Genomic DNA, 21291 nt, shown 5'->3' with positions numbered 1-21291 from the left:
TGCTACAATAAGGAAGTAAAATACATAGAAATCAATATCCCCCCAAATAAACCTTCCTAACAAGAAAATGCAACCAATTCTCCAGACGGTTGTTAGAAGGGGATTTTTTTGAGCCTCTATTTGAAACTTTTTTTGTTATTGTTTGTGAAGTGGCGAGAGCTGGATTGTGTGCATGTTCTTGGGCACCATATGGTACTCATGGATGCAGCTGGGCTTTTTGATCATAACATCGCATACAGTAAGCTGTGAGTGGTTGTGGCGAAGCCACAGTGCTAAATAAAGCAGTCACGGCCATCAATACGGCATGTTCAAAACATCCCGGCCACCAGGGCAGCGGGAAAAAAAATACACATTTGGTGCTTGCAGTTTGTGACATGAAGGCATTCAAATAACAAGTGAAAACTTGGATAATTATGATGAAGTTGCGTTTTCTTTAGTTGTTGTGATGCTTTAAACAACAGAACAAGTCTGAGCAGTGAAAAGGAATCAAAGAAAAAAGGGACAGGAGCAGGGGGGATGTAAGCTCTGTATTTTTGTAATGGGGCCTTGTCTCTGCTGTGTTGAGGCTAAAATGTTTGTGATAACCTGCTGGGTATGTCTCTCTGTCTCCCCTGCAAGCTTCCTTCTGCTTGGCTTTAGTATCCCATTACAGTCTGTCCCTTATTTGTCCGTCTGGTCTGCACCCAGCCACCCCACTAAAGTAGCCTCCTTCCATAGTCAAGGAGCTCCTTTCAACCCTGTTCAGCCTCTGCCAGAGGCCAGCTTAATCAAAGGTAGGAAAATTTTAGGATCACTTACATATAGAAGATTCTGGCTTCCTTAATTGCAAGGTTTCCTGAGCAATGTTTTCAAGGAATATATTGAGCAAGTCTAATGCTCACATACTAAATTGACAAGCACGTAACAATAAATATCATCAGAGAGCACAAAAATAAATAAAACATTTGCAATCTATTACATGCAAAAGCTCCTCGTAGGTAAAGCCAGCTAAAAACCTGATAAGAAATTATGGACGAGCTGCTGTTTATTCAGTGACATTGAACCTTTGCAGCCATTAAATCTTACCTTTGGAGCTAAGACAATAGCTATCGACTACTGTAGGAAAATCATGCTGCATGAAGGAAAAACAATCTCTGCTCACAATTCAGATTTATTTATTCCTAGCTTTAGGCAAAGAGTCTTATTTTAATTTATGAGTGTTCCAGGAGCTCACTGAAGCGGGTGCCCACTCTCACAACTCACCAGAACAAGGCTTGCTGAACAGATCCTCCAAACACAATAACAATCTAGCCCCGCGATTTTCATTCTAAAGTGTGTTATGAATATTCATAAATATAGGCTGCTTAGGCTTTGATTCAGTATGTGGAGCCTTTATAGCATTTCTCCTATCAGGCAAAGAATCGTATTTCTCGTGCAAGATGATGTGTGTGTGTAGATATACATATATATTACTGTGCCTTCCTCCATATATATCTCTTCCTCGCACAGATACTCAAGATCAAAACCCATAATATAATCTTCACTTCAGTTATTGCTTTTAGATGCTTATAAAGTTGCATTGAGGTCAGACAGATATAGATATATAGTTAAGAACAGGAGGACTAAATACTTGAACCGAGCAACATATTTACAGTATACAAACAGGCGAGAAAGATAAACACGAGATGGACGTAGTTGGTAATACGAAGTGATAAAACCTGACTCACTGAATAAATTATTACATTAACAAGTTACAAAGATGACGACAGTGAAAACGAACAACACAAAACTGTTTTATTCAGCTTTGCGATATTTAGTGTGATTCTTCTGGGACTGACATGCTTAGCTGTGATACACACTTCCATATGTGTAATATTGAGCTACGTGAGAGCTACGGGGTGTCAACCAACGTTGTTGGCAACTGGGAGACCACAGATATAAATGTGCAAGTGGAAAACAGGATGGCCTTTTAAGAAAATTGTAGAGACATACACAGTCTGTCTGTAATGAATCCTTCAATGTGAATAATAATATGAATATTGTAACCTGCTCATTATGAGGTTAATCAGCGTGGCCTCCTGGTATGAATGTTTAAAAGACTAGAAAATACCAAGTGGGTAATTTTTAAATAAGGATGCATCCACATCCTCAGGAACAGTGTAGCTCTTTGATGTCTGCTACAGTTACTGCAAATCCTGCTCTGTGGTCAATAAAATGATGTACACAACGGAACAATTATCCCAGCAACAAATTAGAAAGCTTTACTCAACAAGAGCCAACGAGTCTTCCTTTCTCAACTGATTTTTTCCCTTGATTTTGTGATTAGGGGCATCAGAGTTATCTTTAATCTTGGATACTGATAGCAAATTGGCAACCATGGTTTCATCTTAACTCGTTAATGTTCAGACTGAAGTTTAGAGTTTTAATTTGCAATGCTTTAAAGCACTAGTTAAGCTCAACATGGCGTACGAATCCAGTCAATGTTTTGAAATTATAGGGTTACTACGCAGGTTAGAAAGTGTTTAAAAAATTCACGCAATTAACAACCAGATACATGGAGCTAAGAATTGTTTAAAAAAAGATTTTGTAATACATTTGGGGAAGAAATATTAAACAATGTAGCTCCGTGGCCATCAGTTTTCATGCATTTTTATGGGATTCGTGGTAATTGCCTCTCTGTTTCTTTTTGTTTTTCAATCACAAACTCAAACGCACATACACACACGCACCGAGCCCAAAGCCAGATGCTTGTTTACAAGTGCCTTTGGTCTTTGAAGTGCAAGTAAAGGTGTATTTTTGCTACTGTCAGTCTTCCTGGCAGGCGGCGAGGTAAGTCAGATATGGCAAATTCTTGTAAAAACAGACTTTTGGAGATGATTGAATTAGTAATGTTAGCTCACACTAAGAGGGCACATAATGGGAAATGGCAAGGCAAGATCACTGGTAAAAAACATATGTATATATATATAATTAACCATATTCCAATGATTTTGATCCTACGGATACACATTTGAGATTAGTGCATGCAGCCAAGTTACCCAGGATTGCACAGACTGCCAGCCCAAATCCATTTTATGGCACGTTCAGACTTTATCCAGAATGGATTTAGAAAGTCTGGACAACAGACAACATTCTTGCAGTTTGGATCCAAGATACATTTGGGAGCGATTTCCAATCAGTTTCAGCCCATACGCTCTGGCCACTCAAAGATTTAGAAGGGCTTTTTGTTGCACTTGCAATGCAACACACAACAATGTCAAACTCAGAGCGACAGAGTGGCGCGGACCAGAATCCATGCTGCTACTGGACGAACACTATGGAGGACAACAACCCATTGAGGGAAGGAGGGATACGAAAATAAAAGTTGTCTGTGAATAATTTGGGAGATGTAGTCTTGCAAAGAAAGGCTGCACTGGAAAGCCAGGCAACCAGCATAAGTTATTAACTAGTTATAGGCAGTTTGAAAAGTAAGGAAAAATAATTCAGCTTATCAAAGATTAAAAGTTAAATAAGACACATAAATCCTTTCTTGGGGAAATGAGGCAAATATAAGATATGATAGATGTAACGTCTGTTTGACTGAATGGCAAGATAATCTTCAAAGGTATTTATGTACTCTAGAAATGCACAAATCTGTTACAAAACTTAACCGAGGTACGTTGTGCTTTCAGTTACTGCCTGATGTTTTGACAGAAGCAATCAATAAGTAACATGAAGAGGAACCTAATGTACATAGTGGATATATAATGTCATGTCAGTGTTGAAAATCCAGCAGAAGGTCACACATGGAAGCTCAGAAGATCCCTGTGTGCACACACACAGGCTTCACATACAGACATATGTGTGTATATGTGCAGCAACCTCATATTATATCCTCAAATTGTTTGATTTCTCATGCATTCGTCCCATCATTATGAACTATTATATTACCTCTTTCAGTGAAGCAGATTTAACCTTTACAGCCATGAGCAGGCAGCCTGATTACACTTATGTTTAATAAAAGGTTATTTGCTCTGGAATCATTTGGTCTTGTCTTGTGAATAGCTGGTTACGCATGGCTAAGCCAAGCTGTGTTGGTCTGCATGATATTCAATATCTCAGACTATTTGGGTTTGCACTCCGTCCAAGGCTGCTGCTCATCTATACCAAATGCAATCTGCCTGCAATCAGGAGTGGCACCACTGTTTACCGCCCGACTGTGCCACCACGCAGTATGTAGCCTATGGAAGCCTAGACGGTGACAGACAGTAGCGGGCTCAGGCAAGAGGCAGTCAACAGGGTGGAGTGAAGCTTTCCACTGAAGAAAATCCTGTAGAGTTTGAAGGCTATATTTCACTGGCTTTCAGGGAGAACGGAGAAGGCTATCTGAGACAGATCTATCAGGAATGTTCACTCTCACCCTAAATTAATTGAATGTCAGTCAAGGAGAAAGTGAAATAGAGGCAAGAGAGTGACTGAGACCTTTGTGTTAGTAGAAGTGGGGTGGCTGGGGTTCCAAACTTTAGCCTTAACTTCTTAAAAGAATTACTCAGTGAGAAGCCAGAGAAAAATGTGGTAACAAAGACAGATAATCTATTTGTGCAGAAACAAACTGCCTATGCTGAGAGAAGCCCGCAAGTGAATGGCTTCAAGAGGTTTAATAAATAACGGCTACATATATGGAAACTTTGCTAAAAAAGAGATGGCAACAAAGTAACTATAAAGTACAATTTCAGCAGATTACTTTAAGAGATTGTTTTCTTCTATAGTAAAGCATACTTAGTGGTTTCATTCTGGTTAACAACAACAATGTCTGAATACTTGACATAACAATCCTTTATTTTACATCTAGCCTTAATACACTTTCTTACTGCACATGAAAATATTTTAAATAAGTACACATATATAGAGCTTAAAGTACTATAAAATATACATTTGTTTTCTTAAAAAGTTCCATCTGTGGATTAGTATATACTCCTTACTCTTAGATAGTCTGGTTAGATGGTGCGCTTTTCTATAACAAGTACTTTTTTTCCTACACATGCTTTATTTGTGTCATTCACACTTTAATTAATGAGCCCAAAGGTGCTTTGGCATGCACACTGGAGAAGCCAGGGATTGAAGCACCAACCTTCTGATCAGTAGATGACCTGCTCTACCTGAGCCTAGCCATCCTAGCAGCAGGAGGGTATATGGATGACCACAAATAAACTAGAGTGCCCATGCTCACACTGATGAAGTACAAATAACCCAATGGTTTAGCCCATTGATCTGTTTTTCAGTTGTTTGGGACATCAGTGTTGGTTTATAGGACAAAGCAATAAGCCATGCAAGGCCCTGGATATAGACTCAACACTTTTCAAAGGATTTGTTGACACAAGACTCTCCTGCAAAGTCTCTTCTAATCCTAGCTTCTTGCTACGTTAAGCTATCTATTACACAAATCAGAAGCTTTAAAATGTTATTCCATACCAGACTCTGCTAGGAGAAAATAAGAGCACTATTGCATTACGAGTTAAATAGTACGTTTTTAGTAGTAGTAAAAACCAAAGGCTGTGATTTAGCATGCTACAATTATGATACACAGCATCATTGCTATGCAAGGTATGGGGATAAATATGCTGATACCATTAGTCTGCAGAGCAAGCCTGATTATTGGAGTGGCTGCAGTTACTCAAAGCGATACCAGCTAATCAAAGTGAGAAATAGACGGTTTGTCGCCGTCTTCACCAAGCTGACAGCTAAATACAGTCATTTTTATGACTGAAATGATCAGTTCAGGGAAAATCTGCCAAGTAAAGAACAATGCCGATTCCACACAGTCATAATAGTCACTGATAACTTTAGAATATGCTGTAATGTGATGCTGGCTGTTCTCAGCATCACCATCATGGCTGCTGGAGATGTGTTTGGCCACTTGTGGTTCCCTGCAGTCGTAACTTTCTATACTGATTGATGTTTCAGGTGGGCAGAAACTGATTCCAAGTATAAACTAGTGCTACTAACAGACCAACAAAAATACAAATTCAGTATGCAAGTATACAAGTGCATCACACTGGACCAGAAAAGCACATTCATACAAATCAAATCCAACAAATCAGATCTTACCTTCCATATTGTCGTCAGGATTTTCCACAACATTTACTTCCATTTGAGGAGCCTGCACTTCCTCTGTTAAGGAAAAGAAGCAGATGTTACACTACACTACTCTAACATGACACAAGAGTCTTCATTGGCCTGCAAAAAAACCCAGCTCAGCCTGTCTAGTCTTCAGTCAGAGCAGCTCTGTTAATATGCCTTAAAACATGCATGTGCTGTGGACCGTGAGGCTCGGTCTGCATACAGTTTAGATCCAAGACCTCCTCACTTGGGTCTGTTTCTTCTGTCTGTACAGCTGAGACGTTTGTGCATTTATTACCAGCTCTGTACTGTAACATTACATTACTGATAAAAAGAAAAAAAATCTTAAAATCTGTTTTTCCATTTAGTTATTTTAGTTTTTAGTTATTTTACTATACTACGTTTCATGAACTGAACTGATTTATTCATATCTTCCTGCCTAATACCCTGCGGATATTAAACTGTAATTTAAGAAACAACAGAAAAACAAGGAAATCATCATCATCAGAAATCATTTTTATCATCAACACTGAGTATCTCAGAGGTTTTGATGCGAATGGATAAAACACACAGCCAAACTGCTCTCTTGTACATACCTTTCTTCCCCTCTGTATTGTCGTTGGTACCAGTTTCTTGACCTTTGTTTTCATCGTGGGCGGGGCTTCCTTCATTGATATTTCCAGTCTCTTCATCGCCATCGGTCTCTTTATCGCCATCGGTGTCTTTATCCCCATCGGTGTCTTTATCCCCATCGGTGTCTTTATCCCCATCGGTGTCTTTATCGCCATCTTTCTTTTGAACTTCATTCTTACTGTCGCACTGTTCTGGGTTTTGCTCTGCGTTTGCTGGATCACCATCTAAAGGCACAAATAAATAAATAAATAAAAGGCAGTGCATTTTGAAGGATTAATTCAGACACTGGGAGTCAAAGCTCTTACTATTAAATCTAGCTACATGTGGCACAAAACCAACCTGTGCTTCATTACTGCTGACAGAAATCTGTCAAACATATTCACACCAACAGGTAGCTCTTTGTCAGTTTAAATGGAAGTAACAGAAAAGAAGGAAACATCGTCAAAAGAGTTGGAATGGTGGAGGTTTTAAGGGTGTCTTTTGGGGGCGTGCAGCCAAAAAGAGTTTTTAACTTTTTAAAGAAAAGTCATCTATATTCAAAAATATGTACAGTATTAGTAGTCAAAGAACAAAATATGAGTGTAAAAAATAACACAAAGCTAAATGTGGATGAAAACAGTATCTGATGTAGATAAATTGGCTAATATTGGTTTTTGCACAAAGACTACATTTTTTACTAAGTAACCAAGACCACAGATTGAACATCATATTGATTTGTGGTGGCTGGATTTCACCTGCAGTACACACACACTTGAGAATGATGTAACAGCAGCATTTTTTTTTTTTTTTTGCAGAATTATCTTGCAGGTGTTGTTTTAAATTGTATATTTTTGCTCTTCCAAGCTCCTAACTCTCTGTTTATGTCTCATGAGAAAGTAATTACATATCTCAGCTCTTGGATACCATCCCAGGGTAGCATTTGCTATAACTTGCTCATGGAATATCTACAAAATTCATGTTCAGAGAAGCTCTATCTGTCAAATCGCTGTCAATGGGATTGGATTTGAATAAAACAAAAACAGAGGAGAGACGAGGCGCTGCCAGTATGCAAATGCAGAATCTTAATTATATACCAGCAGCACAGAGGATATTCAGAAAAGAGAAATGGTTCTGGCTCAAAGTTAATAGTTGCTCCTTTAAAACACATTCACACACACACACAGTTCATTTGAGGCTCTTGCTGTCAGCACAATACAACACATCAGAGCCTCTGGATGTGTTATACATACACATTTAAAACAGTGTGTACTACTTATTTCTGCTCTGCTGACAAGATGGCTCAGGTTGGATTTAAAAAGGAAGAAATACTCTAAAAAGATCGAGCGACTGAGAAGCTGGATGTTGGTCAACTCTCATTGTGCGCTTCAATCAAATTCAATTCGATTCAATTTCACTTACATATTGCCAAATCACATCAACAATGTGGTGTATATATTGTAAGGTAAAGACCCTGCAATAATACAGAGAAAACCCCAACAATCAAATGACCCCCTTTTAGCAAGCGCTTGGTGACAGTGGGAAGGAAAAATTCCTATTTTAACAGGAAGAAACCATCAGCAGAACTAAGCTGGTCGCAGCCATCTGCCGCGACCAGTTGGGGGTTATGGGAGGAAGACAGGACAAAAAACAAATAACACACTGTGGAGGAGACCCAGAGATTAATAATAAGTAATGATTAAAATTCTATTTGAGTGAGTGCTGGGTACAGTAATCTACGTACGTGTGGCTACGTCCACACGTACGGGATATTTTTGAAAAGCAGATTTTTCTATTTGCACCTTTCATCCACACGTAAACGGCGTTTTCGGTCACTGAAAACGGGGATTTTTAATAACTCCTGCCAGCGTGGAAATTTTCGAAAACTCCGTTAATAGAAAACCAGCGTCAAAGGTGTGCGCCTTTTTTGACGTCACAATGTGAGTCACGTTATTGTTTCGGTGAAATGGATTTCTGCAATGGCGGTCTTAGACAAAATGCCATTACTGTTAATTCTACTCTCTGCAGTGTTTAAATGCTTATATATAGACACAGTTTCTGTCCTTCCAGACTGTTCCGCTTCAATGCGCCATCTTTGTTTACTCTTTCCCACCCAGGCTTCTAGACTTCTGATTGGCCAACATTTCTACACGGTTAGGAATATCGCCACCTGTTGCTTTGGCATGTTCCTAGCAGCGGTTTCCTTCGTTTTTGCGTTTACGTGTGGACGGGATTTTTAAAAAAAAAAAACGAAAACGGAAAATCTCCATTTTCAAAAATACCGGACGTAGCTTAAGTCTGCACCCAGACAACACGTAATTGCACCGTTGGACCCTTGATTTGTAACTGTACTTTACCTTGACTCTGACTCTCCATCTCCACATCTTGAGGTTCATCTGTATTTAGAAAGACAAGAGAAATTCAAAAGAGAAAACATACGGGTTTAGCGCCAGCGTCTGGAGTTGAATAGACTTGGCTTTCGATATCACCTCAAACAGCCTTTTCATTCCATCTCTTTCTGTAGCTTTGCCTTTGTTCTACAGTATGAGAGCAATGGATCCACAAAGACATGCATAAATTAAGTGACAAAAACGAAGGGAAAAAGAATGTCACTTCTAAAGCCATACATAATTGAGGGATTTCTTTGTTCCACGCTTCTGTGATAAGAGAACTTTTTTTTTGTTAGAGTGGTGACACACGGGATGGAAAGACTGTACTGAAACAAAGAAAAAAAATTCAATTTTTGATGACAAATGACATCAAGAAGCATCGGTAGAGCCGAGAGGCTCAGAACATGCGCTAATGGTCCGTAGAGCTACATTACCATTGTCACCGTTATCTTCATCACCTCCTCCCTCTGTACCTGAAAAGGGAGAGAAAAAAAATCATCAGCCAAACAGAGGCATCGGTATGAATAATACCAGTCATTCGTTTTAAAAAGCAAAGGAAACAGTCATAATAATGATCACTGTTAGCTCTTCATCTTCCTAATGCAAAGGATTTATTTTGAGGGTGTTGACGCCGCATTTTAAAGCAGCAACGTCCAACCTTAAGTTATTTTTCATTACTGAAACAGCATTATACTGTTGGGATTTTCTGTCCATGTTTGAGTTTACAGATACTTGCTACTGATGTTTCTAATAACATTTTAATTACTCTATATTTTGAATAAACACAACAGGGGACTAACACAGGAGGTCTTTAACATATCTAGCTTTAAGACAGCAGTTTTGGGTCTTTGTTATAAGAAAGAGGCTCTTAAATTTGTAGCATTGGGGAAGTAATAAGCCACAGTAGTGCTTTGAAAATTTGCAGGGCATGTTACTTTATGTTGCGTGCATAAGGTAACATGCCGATGTTGTAGTGTTGCCCAAACTCACCCTGGTCAGCTAGACTGAATAAAAATATTTTTGCAGTTTTGGTTATAAACAAATAAAAATGAATCATCTTACAGCTTTTTATATAAAAGCATATATATGCTACACATATATTTGAAGAACGTTACTCGTACATTACACACAGGTGCTGCCATCACCAAACTATAATTTCAAGTCATTACAGCCTTTATCCTGTTACATCCTCCTATAAACTGAACTCCATAGAAATGTCCACCGGATGCACAAAAAGCAGAATTTGATATGAATAAAAATCCTATCTGTTACTACTCCCACCCTCCTCACCGCTTTCTTGCACTCTTGCACTCTTACACACAGACAGGCACATAAACCAATGACATTTGGGACAAATTGAGTAAATGAAAGCCATGACACCAATAAGAGAACATGCTTTACAATGGCTATTGTGCAGCTTCTATAATTGCTTTTTTAACAAGCTGCAGAGAGAAACCATTTTTCATATCTATGCAATTTTGCCCTGCACTCAGAACAATAAAAATGCCAGCCTCCATTAAATGGGAAAAAGGCCAGTTCTACCAGTGCTGCATGTTTGTCTCAAGTATCTCTGTCCATCATGCAGAATGCTGGTGACACACAGTAGATGGCGAGCCTTTCTATTAATCATGACTGGCATTTGAGATAGAGCCACAGACAGGACAAGAATACTTCATTGGGGGAAAAACAACTTAAGATGAATCCTCCGCTAGCCTTGAGGTCACCTTTTTTGTTTAAAATTATGCGAGGGCCTTGTATCTGTCCAAAGTATCTATCTGTCCCAAACAACAATTTATCAGATATGACAAAAGGCAGACTGTAATTTCCTCTTTGTTATTTGATCATTTGTATTTGGCTTATTGAATGAAACTGCATTCAATTTGTGATAAAGGAAAACGTGGGACAGATTGTGGATGAAATGCACACACACACACACACACACACCAAAAGACCACATGCAAAAATGAAGGAAAAACAAATAAATGTATTGTGCAGATGTGACTTCTAAAGGCTCTGAGGTAAGATCAATTTAAATGCTGTCTCTTTAAAAGGTAAAAACCCAAATAACACCTTTAGGATATCGCTCATCCATGAATACGAAACACCAGGTGGCAGCATTGCCATAGCTTTCCTCCCCAGTGCTCGCTATACAATACTGTCATCACTGTAAATAAGGGTCTGACATACTTCACACAGAAGGGTTCGGGCAACACCTCGAGACTTTTACTGTCAATATTCTGATGAATTCCACTTCAAGAAACATGGTGACAAAAAGGCAATTTTAGGTACTCGCCTGCACTTATGTTGACTGAGCAAAAGCGCAATGTTTTTCCGAATAAAATGTTCGTCTCACACACACTTAAATGATTTATTAATGTCTACATCACATTCAGGGCTACAGTATTACAAGGACATAAACAATTTATAGGCTGATATTCAACCTTCCTTTTGGACCCTACTTGCACGCCTGTTAAGTAAACATCACCTGTAGTTGATGTTTACTAGTAAATAAAAGCAATATCTCACACGGGAATAAATGGAAATGGGAACAAGTTAGCTGGAATGCGTGCACACTCACACACACTCACATCCAACCATTAGCTCGGCTCCAATCCCCCCTCCCCCTCCCCCAGGCCTTTCTACTATTCCTTTTATTAAAGCAAAGTGGAGCAAAGGACAGGAAAAAAAGATAAAAAATGAGGGAATGTGAAAAATTCATGAGACATTTGTAAAGGAAAAAGGAAAAACATGAGCAATAGCAATCGTTCAAAGACCTTTTGCACATGAGGTATGTGTGCACAGAGTAAAGAGTAAGCACGTTTGTGAGAGATGCTTTATAGGGTACCACGGAGCTAGATGGCATCCCACAGAGAGGCTCACTGTCTGTCCACACGTAGCGTTATTAATCTGCATGTCCACTTTGTGCCATCTCTCACCATCCCCCCCTCTCTATCCCCGGTCTTTCCCACTACTCTCAAGCATTCCAGGCAAACAGGCATTGATTTCTGGCTTAATGTCCATATTTTACTGTGTCCTGTAACACACTAATCTCACTAATACCAATCTGATATCAAATAATGGGCACTGTAGTGCTGCTTGCCAACTCAGGTGTGCTCTAAAGAGGTTCGAGTCCAGCTTGGAACTCCGTGCCAGCTTTCACCTCCGTGTCTCAGCCACCTTTTTACCTCTCTTGGTTTTTCTTTCTATAGCTTGTGGCGTCTGCATGCTGTGCTTCTGTTTCATGTGGATTACATCACAGCACAGCTCATCACACACACACAGAGTCAGTCTGTGACCCCCACCTTTCAAATACTCCCCAGGGATGTTTGCCGATGACGTTGGATCATGTTAGCTTCATTTGAAGAAGAGATAAAATGCTGTTGATCAAACTTGAAAGCCACCTGCGTTGTTCTTTTAATATGACTTAATCGTGCATCATGTATGCTATGCTGTGTAGTGGAATATCCTTTTTGAAAATTAAATGAAATATATGCATTAAAATAAGCTGTATTTTGATGCTGTCTAGTGTTCAAAAACAGAAGCTGCTGTGTTGTTTGAATGGTGAGTTCTACCACAGGTTACTTGCTCTTTTATGTTTGGCCTGGGTGTATGTGTTAATTGTGTGCTTTTAACTGTCTCCTTCCTTGAGTCCACTGAGGCGAAAGAGGCCTTTTGCTTGTGAGGTGACAAAAGAGCTGTAAATGCAGCAGTGCTTCTGTGTGGGACGGAGAGATCCTATAATTACCTTCAGTCCACTAACCAGTGTATTTATCAGGGCAAAACATTGGTGAAAACCTTGATGTTTTCACCAATGATCCCACAGAGGCATATTGACAGACACACTTCATCAACTCTGCTGCAGAGTTGATGCTTTTTTTTACAAAAAGGTCCTTCACTACACCAATGACTATAGTGCATGAAAGAGTGAAATACATATTTTAGTTGCTAGAAGAGCTTGCTCTGGTACACACAAGTAGCACGAGGCTCTCAAGCACCTTATAATGTCTGTTTTATGTAACTGACAGTTTTTGCACTTAGCGTTTCCTTTGCTTTGTGCAATCTTGAGTGTTTTCGATGATTAATCCTACCTATGTGCTACATCGAACCAGACCTAACCTTTACAGTGCAGGCAGCACAAAATCATTTCATTGCCTCCCTGTGAGAGAGGTTGTGTCAAGGACTGACTGTTCCCATGCTAGAAAGCTGTGCCAAGGCCTTTTGTGAATGGATTAGTTACTATTAAGCTGCGGGGCCTGATAAATTAGGATTTATAAAGATTATTACAAAATACTTATGCCCTTCTAATGCTGATGATTGAATTTGTGAATCATACTGAATTACTGTGGATTATGGCAAAGGTATGTTGAAGAGGCAGGGAGAAAGACTTATTGTGCTTTGTTGAGGAACACAGAATGCTGTGGCGCCCTTGAAGTGACTGCACTATCTAGACCAGCCTCTCACAATCAGTGAGAGGAACGGTTTCCCCAAAGACAACAGCCATGACTGCTATCTTCAAAAAATTCCTTGCAACCTTAAGGCTTGAAGACAAATGGATGGTGTACGATTTTAATTGCCTACTAACACCCTCCAGTGTAAGAATCTAATTATCTTTGGTCCATCGTATCGGAGAAGCCTATAATTGTTTCAATATTACACATCCAAAGGGGCTGAAACTGCAGAATAGCCAGATAATGGCTTCTTAAACAAGTTTGCCTCTAAGAAAACATTCTTTTAAAAAGACCGAGCTTCATCTTGTATTCATTTCCCCAAAGAGGAACTTGGCATCAGAAGAGCAAGAGATTACTGACCAAGAGAACGCTCCTTTACTTTATACACACACAACAATTGTTTTTAAAGTAAACACATATCAGTGTTTCCTCTGCCAGTAAAGTTTCCCTGGCGCGTTAAGAAGAAGGAGCCGGAACAAACGTGCACAGTCAGAACGAGCGCACTCTACCTCTGGTGTTGTCCTCACTCTCTTCCTCGGTTGCTGCTTTGGTAGGTGGTTTTGTGTTATCTATAAATCAACAAAAATAAATGGTGATTCAGTTGAGCAGACACATCCTTATCCCAAAACGCTACCAGGAAGCAAGGAGCATGTCGTTCTGGCATCAAGGTGAGTGAGATGGTGTGAGTAAAGCTGACTCTTTGAAGCAGTGATTATTCTTGGCCGTTCTGTCTCTGTGGACCACGCGACAAAAGCCCGTGGGAGAGCATGATGGCTCTTGTGTTTTGTTTTATACCCGCCTGATAAAAATGACGCTGGTGGGAGAAAAGGGGAAGAATGTGAGGCTTTGACACCAACTCCAGACCACAGTCTGGGACAAAAGCGTCATTCCGTGTGAGAATTGCAGTCATTTGAGCCTTTGAATAGCTTCCAGGCTGACTGATTCAAACTCTGGCTGATGGAGCAGAATAAAAGGCCAGTCTTTGGCACCAGTGCAGAAGCCCATCAAACAAGGCCAAACTGGACCAGGAAAGGGCTAGTATGATGATACAACAGAGCCAGGAATTATCAGGGGTTGTTTCAGTATAGTGTGGTACTGTATGCAGCATAAAATAGCTGGTGAGGAATACAATAATAAAAACCCAGCACACTTGGTCAAGACAAGAAAACAGTTCCTCTCGACCAAGCCTTTACGATTCAGCCACATTGTTTCACTTTGGAATATCACATTTTACAGTGCGCTTATAAAACAGCCCTTTTATGTTCACCCAAAGTGAAAACACACATGCGTGTAATTGGTAGATCATGGGGGTGACTTTTGGAGGAAAACATTTTGATAGCACCCTCGTTTCTACATCTACAGTAATCTGAAGACTTTCTTCTGCAGACTGTAAAACTAACATTGCTTTTCGCTCAGATGGCTGCACATGTACTATGAGGTTTGAGCAGTTAGATGTGGGAAAACCTCACTGCTAATCCCACTGTGATCACAATTAAAAAAAATAAAATAAAAGCTCTTCATGTACTGCTTTGCAACACTCTACCTTGGAGAGAATTGCTACAGGCGGTATCAAACATTTATCAAACAGCTCATAAAACTGAATTTTATACTGTACGTCTGCAAGTAACAACCAAACTGCTGTTATTGTTATTATGTTATTATGGCTATTGTTTCTGCTATTCAAACGCACACACGCGCTTCTATGTGGCCATCAGTTTGTGTCATTGCTTATTCAGGACATCAGCGCACAGACAAATGTCAGTAGTTTATCCTGATAAGCAGTATCTGGTACCTTCAGGCTTCGTTCCAAGATGGTGTGTTGATAAAAGCATTATGCGCTGACAGTTTGTGTTTGTGCTATCACCCGGTGCACGCTGTGGAGGGATGTAGCTCTGCTGCTTCTTTGTCGCTCGCTTTAGGTGGTCTGAAGGCATTGTGCCCGTAAGCCGGATGAAGAGAATGGTGTTGGGAATTGGCTTTGATATAAGCTCTTGTAATGTAATGCACCTGACATGAAGTATTTTTAACAGCGATGAGTCAGGCCTGGGATTCAACTTGTCGCTAAATGCATAAACATTCAATTTCGTCTGCTTCGCGAAACCCAGCAAATCACTGTCATAAGCTGAAGCTACACCACTCACTCACCCTCTGTGTGCTTTAATGGAGGTGTTAAGGTGAAAAGGCAACCATGAAATATTCTGTCACTCACCTTCCTTCGGCGGCTCCTCTGTAACCTCCATGTCATTGTCTGGCAGAGGGGGAGAAAACGACAGCGTGTCAAACCAGGCTCTTTTATAATGCACGAGCCGACTCATGGCAACATGATTATAATATTAGAATATCACAGTGTTATGATGCCGACTGCTGAAACCAAACAATGAAACTCGAACCTGCACCCACCCCTGTAAATCGGGGAAATACGATCACATTTGTGTGTTCCAAAAGCTTTTCGCTGAAACTCTTTCACCTCCTGTTCCTCATCACACTCAACAACCTCCTTCAATTTCCCACCAGATGGCCTTGGATATCGAGAGTTATTACACCAAATGACTGAGTATGTGGGTATATGTTTGGGGAGAGGGGGTCACATTCGTGAAACATTCTTTTCCAATTATATCTATGCTGGTAGGCTCAGCATAAATGACATAAAGCCTCCCATTTCCTGAAAATACAAGGACTCCAGGCTGGCGTGGACAACTGCGTCTTTAAAAAAAAACAAAAAAACCCCCTTTGATTTTCTCTTCTTTTGTCTGTAAGTCTATTGTGTGAGACAGACTGAGTGTACTAGAGGTGTTCTGGGTGGATGAGTTGAGTTGCACAGTGCGAGATGAGACGGATGCTTTGGATGTTTATGCTTCAGGAGGAACTGCAGAGTGAGAGATGAGGCGAGAGAGGAACTGTGGATGCCTGCTCACGGCTCCTACACACGATACGCACTCATAGACACTCAGATCTTGCACAGCTCAGCATGCCTCTAGATGCCTTGTGTCAGGCCACTATATACACAGTACATGTGTACTTGCCTTTTTCATGTGCACAGTTCATATGAATGGATTACATTATTTGTGAGGGCACGTGTATTTTTATGTGTGTGTGTGTGGCTGTGCAGGAGTCTGTGAAATGATTGCACTGTGGTTAACAAGCAAAAGCAAGCGTTAGCTTTGATGAAAGGCTGTTGTCATCTGTTCTGTAGAAGTGTAACCATCAGAGCTCCCAGTGGATCCAGCGACAGGCTTTTCTTTTGTATAACACTGAATAAAAGGGTACAGTGCATTAATCTAACCCTGCTTGGGGAAACAAAGGAAGGTCCACTGATACAGTACTACAACAGCGCAAGAATGGAAACATCAGGCCACACATGATTCTGCTATGATCACGGCTCAATACAGGGAAGGTGCAGTATGTTTTAGTCCAGAACGACCCGTGTGACACCTTTTTTTGGTTCTTGCTTTCTTTCTAGGCCATAAAACCAAAGAAATCGCAAACGCATACACATTTAAACAGGATGGCGTGATATGATAACTGATGAGAAAGGATCAGCTGTTTGACAGTACACAGGCTTATTCACGCTCTAAGAAATAGATGACAAGATTGATTCTGCTCTCATGTCTGCATGCTAAACGCGAAACAATAGCTGGTACATGGTTAGCTTAGCATAAACTTTCTAAGCAGGGGAAGAGAAATCTACAACCACGTAGCAAAATTAAATAATTATCCAATCGGAGTGACAGTGAAACTCCAGGAATGTTCCCGAACTGGACCAATAATAATGTATAGGTACAGTTCTGTGCAAAAGTTTTGAGCTACCACTCATTTCTTTATATTTTCTAGGAAAACTAGAAGTCGGTGCAGAGATTTATCGAAGCGTGCAAACATATATAGAAATTGAGTATATAAGGTAAAAATAGGGAAATATGATTGTACAGTTTTTACTGTACAATCTAATGTGCAACTCCCCCCTTATATCCAAAGGGGTCAGCACAGTGGATCGGACATGTTGCCACTGATTATGAGTCCAGTTCTTGTTTAATTTAGCATACCTTAGCCCTTTCTGCATGTTTCCCCTTCTTATGAATGGCTTTTTGAAAGCCACGCTTCCAATAACAGCACATCTGATGAGGTTTCAGTGAACAGTAGATGGATCAGCTGAACGACCATGGTCGTGATTTTCAGATACTTGTTTTGTCCAGTTACCTGAGATTTTTTTAAGAACACACTGGACACCATATCAAGATCTGTCAAGTGTTTTGGTCAACAGCTCTTCGGGCATCACCCTGTTGGTGCAAAAATAATATTTTATGTCTGTCGGGCTGTGTTATCTTTGGCATTTTTCATAGCTTCAACCAAAGAAATTGGAACAAATGATGCGTTTTTGTGAGAAGCTTCTAGTAACAAAATGCCCAAAGATACAATTTAAAACTGTTTTTTTTTTGTTAAGCTGTCTGTAGACACAACACTGAGTCATCCCTCAAGTTAGGTGCCTGTTTTATGTTTGAATGATTCATGGTTCAGTGTCCAGTGGCTTAACAAACTAAAAACCACTCCTTTGAAAATGGTGGTGTACAAATGAGTGAAAAAGATAAACATGCACAGACTATCAGAACTACTGTGCAAGACCACTTTAAAAAATGACAAGACAGTCTGGCTATTTGGAAGCAAAATAAACAAGAAATAAGAATTGCTGCAAGGCTTTTGCACGGTCCTCAGTATTTTTTCTCCACTTTTGATGGAGCTCAGCTCTTTTCCAGTGTTTTATGCTATGCTAAGCTTAGCTGTCTCCAGCTTTTTAACAAATAGATATGAGAGTATTATTGATCCTCTCATCTGACTCTTGGAAAGAAGTATTGACCCTATCATTAAATTCCTAATAGACGATGAATGAACTATTCCTTTAGGGTTACATATTCACGCACAAATAGGAATACCTTGTGAGAAATGATATGGCCATATTTAAATTTAAATAGTGTCCCTAAACCGAGCAATTCTGAACGTTTAAATTATCAGCGAGTGACCATGACCAGCCAACACCAAAAACACAGATAAGCAGCTCATAACATTTGTCCATTTTCATGTCTGATTTATTCACAGGCTTCCCAACATTTTTCAAATATGAAGGGCTAAAGCAGGAACCTCGTATCTGCCGAAGCTGACTGAGAGACTCAGTGTGCTCCCTGACAATAACATCACTAACACACCGTGGTCTCCTCATTTCCCTGCCCTGAGGGATAGCCTCGTGAAACCAACACAGACTTCATTTTCACCCCTCACAGGGATCCTGTAGCCCTTCATATGCTCCGTCAACAAATTACATGTGTGTGATAAAAGCCTGTGCATACCACAGCTTTACTGCTGTAACAGCAGTGGTGTGGTTTGAGGGGGTTCTTTTACTATGGACATTTGATGGCCGGGTGGGTGTGTGCATGTGTGTGTGGGTTAGGGGTTAAGAGGCGAGGAACATACAGTGTGTATTAAAAAGCTATGTAAATAAATGTCAACTGGAAAGTGGGTGAAACAGTTGGAGAGAATGCAGCAGCCTCTGCAGTCCTGTGGTCTGTGTTAATATTGTCAGCAGTGTGGCTGATTGAGGAGAAGACGAGATGGAGCCCAGCTTGTGGGCAGCCACCCGGATCATATTAGTGGAGGAGTGTACCCAGAATCAATTTCAACATGCTTTCACTCTCTACAACTACAGATGCCTGACTGCTTCCATACGCGCAAATAATATGTGGCACGGGAAGCGTGTGGTCAATCACGCCAATCAGAATACATAATAGAATCGTGTTTTATGATTAATTGCATTGATTGAGCTCTGCTACTTAATCAATTAATGTTCATACTTGATAGTTTCGCCTTCTAAAAAAACCCCCAACAACAAACAGCTTGTGCTGCTGTGTGCTTTAGCTTGTTCGTGTATTTGCATGATTCACTGTTGATGTTAGAGGGGAAAACTCATGACTCCAAAAGATCCAAAAGCATGCCGATCTTCACGAGCTACATAAAATACTCTGTGTGACTGTGAGGACTCCGTCGTTACTCATCAAACAGCTGCTCCATTGCTCAAATACCAGGCAGTTCTAATCTTTAAAAAAACAAATTAAAAAAAATCCACTTCCTGTTTTGTGAACGTGTGCCACAGTTTATGTGCCTGCATGCAGGTGTGTCTGAGTATTCATGTCAGCACAGGCTATTTTTCAGTTTCCTCCCTTTGCAAAGGAGTAACCGTATTTTGGCTCTCGCACACTGACAGCTTGTGGAAATGCACATTGTAATAAAGCAATTTCCTGTATGCAAATGTCCTGTTTACACATTCCTGCTCCAGTCATTGTCACTTGACAGATTGCTTGAATATGAGGAAAGCGGCTATACTGTGAAAAATGAGAATAGTAAGACTTCAATAAAAAAAAAAAAAATCCATTGTATGTGTACTTGCCACTGTAGACATCCTTGAAACTGATGTCACGGGGAAGATCCCGAGTTTCGCATAACCACACACACACATACAAATTACAGAAAGATCAAGGCCACCATTCACAAGAGCTCTATAACAGTATGCAAATAAAGGAGGTGATGGAGAAGCTTCTCCTCAATGTAATGGGGAAGAATGAAGGGTGTGAAGGGTTAAGGAAATGGGCATGTAGCACAGGAATAAAGGGAGACGTGTGTGAGAATAAGTAAGGAGAACAGGAAGTGCAGACGTGACAGAGGGTTATTGAAAGCGAGAGGATGCTGCAGGAGACAGAATGGTCTCAAGTCTCTGTGTGATGCATTCAGTGTTGCCGTAAGATCTACCTGACTGTCTATCACTAGCAGAGAGGATGATGAGACGTGCTGAAAGTACTCGAGCACACCTGCAGAGCTAATTCACAGCCTCTGATTCACTACTGCCATTCTGCGCAGGCTAAATGCAAGTCTTTTCACACTATGGGGTTATGCATTACCTACCATGATGCAATCATACCAATCAGCACTTCTTTCTTCAAAGAACACCTTTCAACTACTGTTGGAAGCCATCTACGTAGTGCAGCGTGGCTGGATAAAACACACGAATCCTGTCGCTTCTGTGAGTGTCTACATTCACAGCATAAGTAATTATTTTAGTATTCTTTTCTTCCTTAAGGTAAAACTTGAAAGAAGTTTTGTTTTGACAGAGAATTAAATTCTTTCAACTTACAGATGAGGTGAAAGATGAAAAGAGGTGTGGGTGAGGGCGGCGTGAAGGTGTCTGGCTAACTAAGACAGTGACCCTGAGTGGGAATGTCATGCTTATTAAGCCAATTATCCTCTCCTGCCCACAAAGAGGAAAGATGGGCAAAGGTGGCCCTGACCTCAGGGGTCAAAGGACACGTGACAGGTAAGACACTGATGTCAAAAGCACTTGCATCACGGTGTGTGCTGTAGTAACCTTTTGAAATGACCCCAAATTTAATCAAAGACTGACCTCGGCCTCCCTTATTAGCAACTCATTACATTTTGGTACACAATAGTTTTTAAAGATTTTGCTCAGAGTAATGTGAGTCTCAAAACTTTTCTGAATGCCCTACGTGGCGCGCACACGCATACACACAAGCTGTCATTTTGCTTCTTCCCTGTTCCCAATCACAGGGAGATACAGGCCATTTATCCACTCACAGCACTTTTTAAATGGTGAGAGTGATAACTGGAGAACAACAGCTCCAGATTCTCATCTCAAAGCACTAATATGATGAGACGGGTGCTGGGTGCATGGGGGCAGGCAGTATAATTAAGGTCTCTCTTCGGAATGTAAT

The 21291-nt window shown here is 40.4% G+C and overlaps 1 protein-coding gene across 1 annotated transcript in view; it reads right to left on the bottom strand.

Moving 5' to 3' along the window:
- macrod2 (mono-ADP ribosylhydrolase 2) overlaps nucleotides 1-21291 on the bottom strand; it is a 421359-nt gene that overhangs the window by 13491 nt on the left and 386577 nt on the right. Inside the window, exons 10-15 of the mRNA XM_086258668.1 lie at nucleotides 15735-15773; nucleotides 14035-14094; nucleotides 9512-9550; nucleotides 9045-9083; nucleotides 6675-6935; nucleotides 6067-6129 (exon numbers count right to left, since the gene is read on the bottom strand). Coding sequence (XP_086114794.1) covers nucleotides 6067-6129; nucleotides 6675-6935; nucleotides 9045-9083; nucleotides 9512-9550; nucleotides 14035-14094; nucleotides 15735-15773 — 501 coding nt within the window. The remainder of the gene's footprint in view (nucleotides 1-6066; nucleotides 6130-6674; nucleotides 6936-9044; nucleotides 9084-9511; nucleotides 9551-14034; nucleotides 14095-15734; nucleotides 15774-21291) is intronic.

The sequence above is a fragment of the Aulonocara sp. 'chitande type north' Nkhata Bay genome, linkage group LG13 (assembly GCF_057382095.1).
Source record: "Aulonocara sp. 'chitande type north' Nkhata Bay isolate Kocher_YH1m ecotype deep benthic linkage group LG13, A_spYH_male_GT1.1, whole genome shotgun sequence".
Taxonomy (NCBI): Eukaryota; Metazoa; Chordata; class Actinopteri; order Cichliformes; family Cichlidae; genus Aulonocara; species Aulonocara sp. 'chitande type north' Nkhata Bay.
This window is presented reverse-complemented; position numbering and strand designations above follow the sequence as displayed.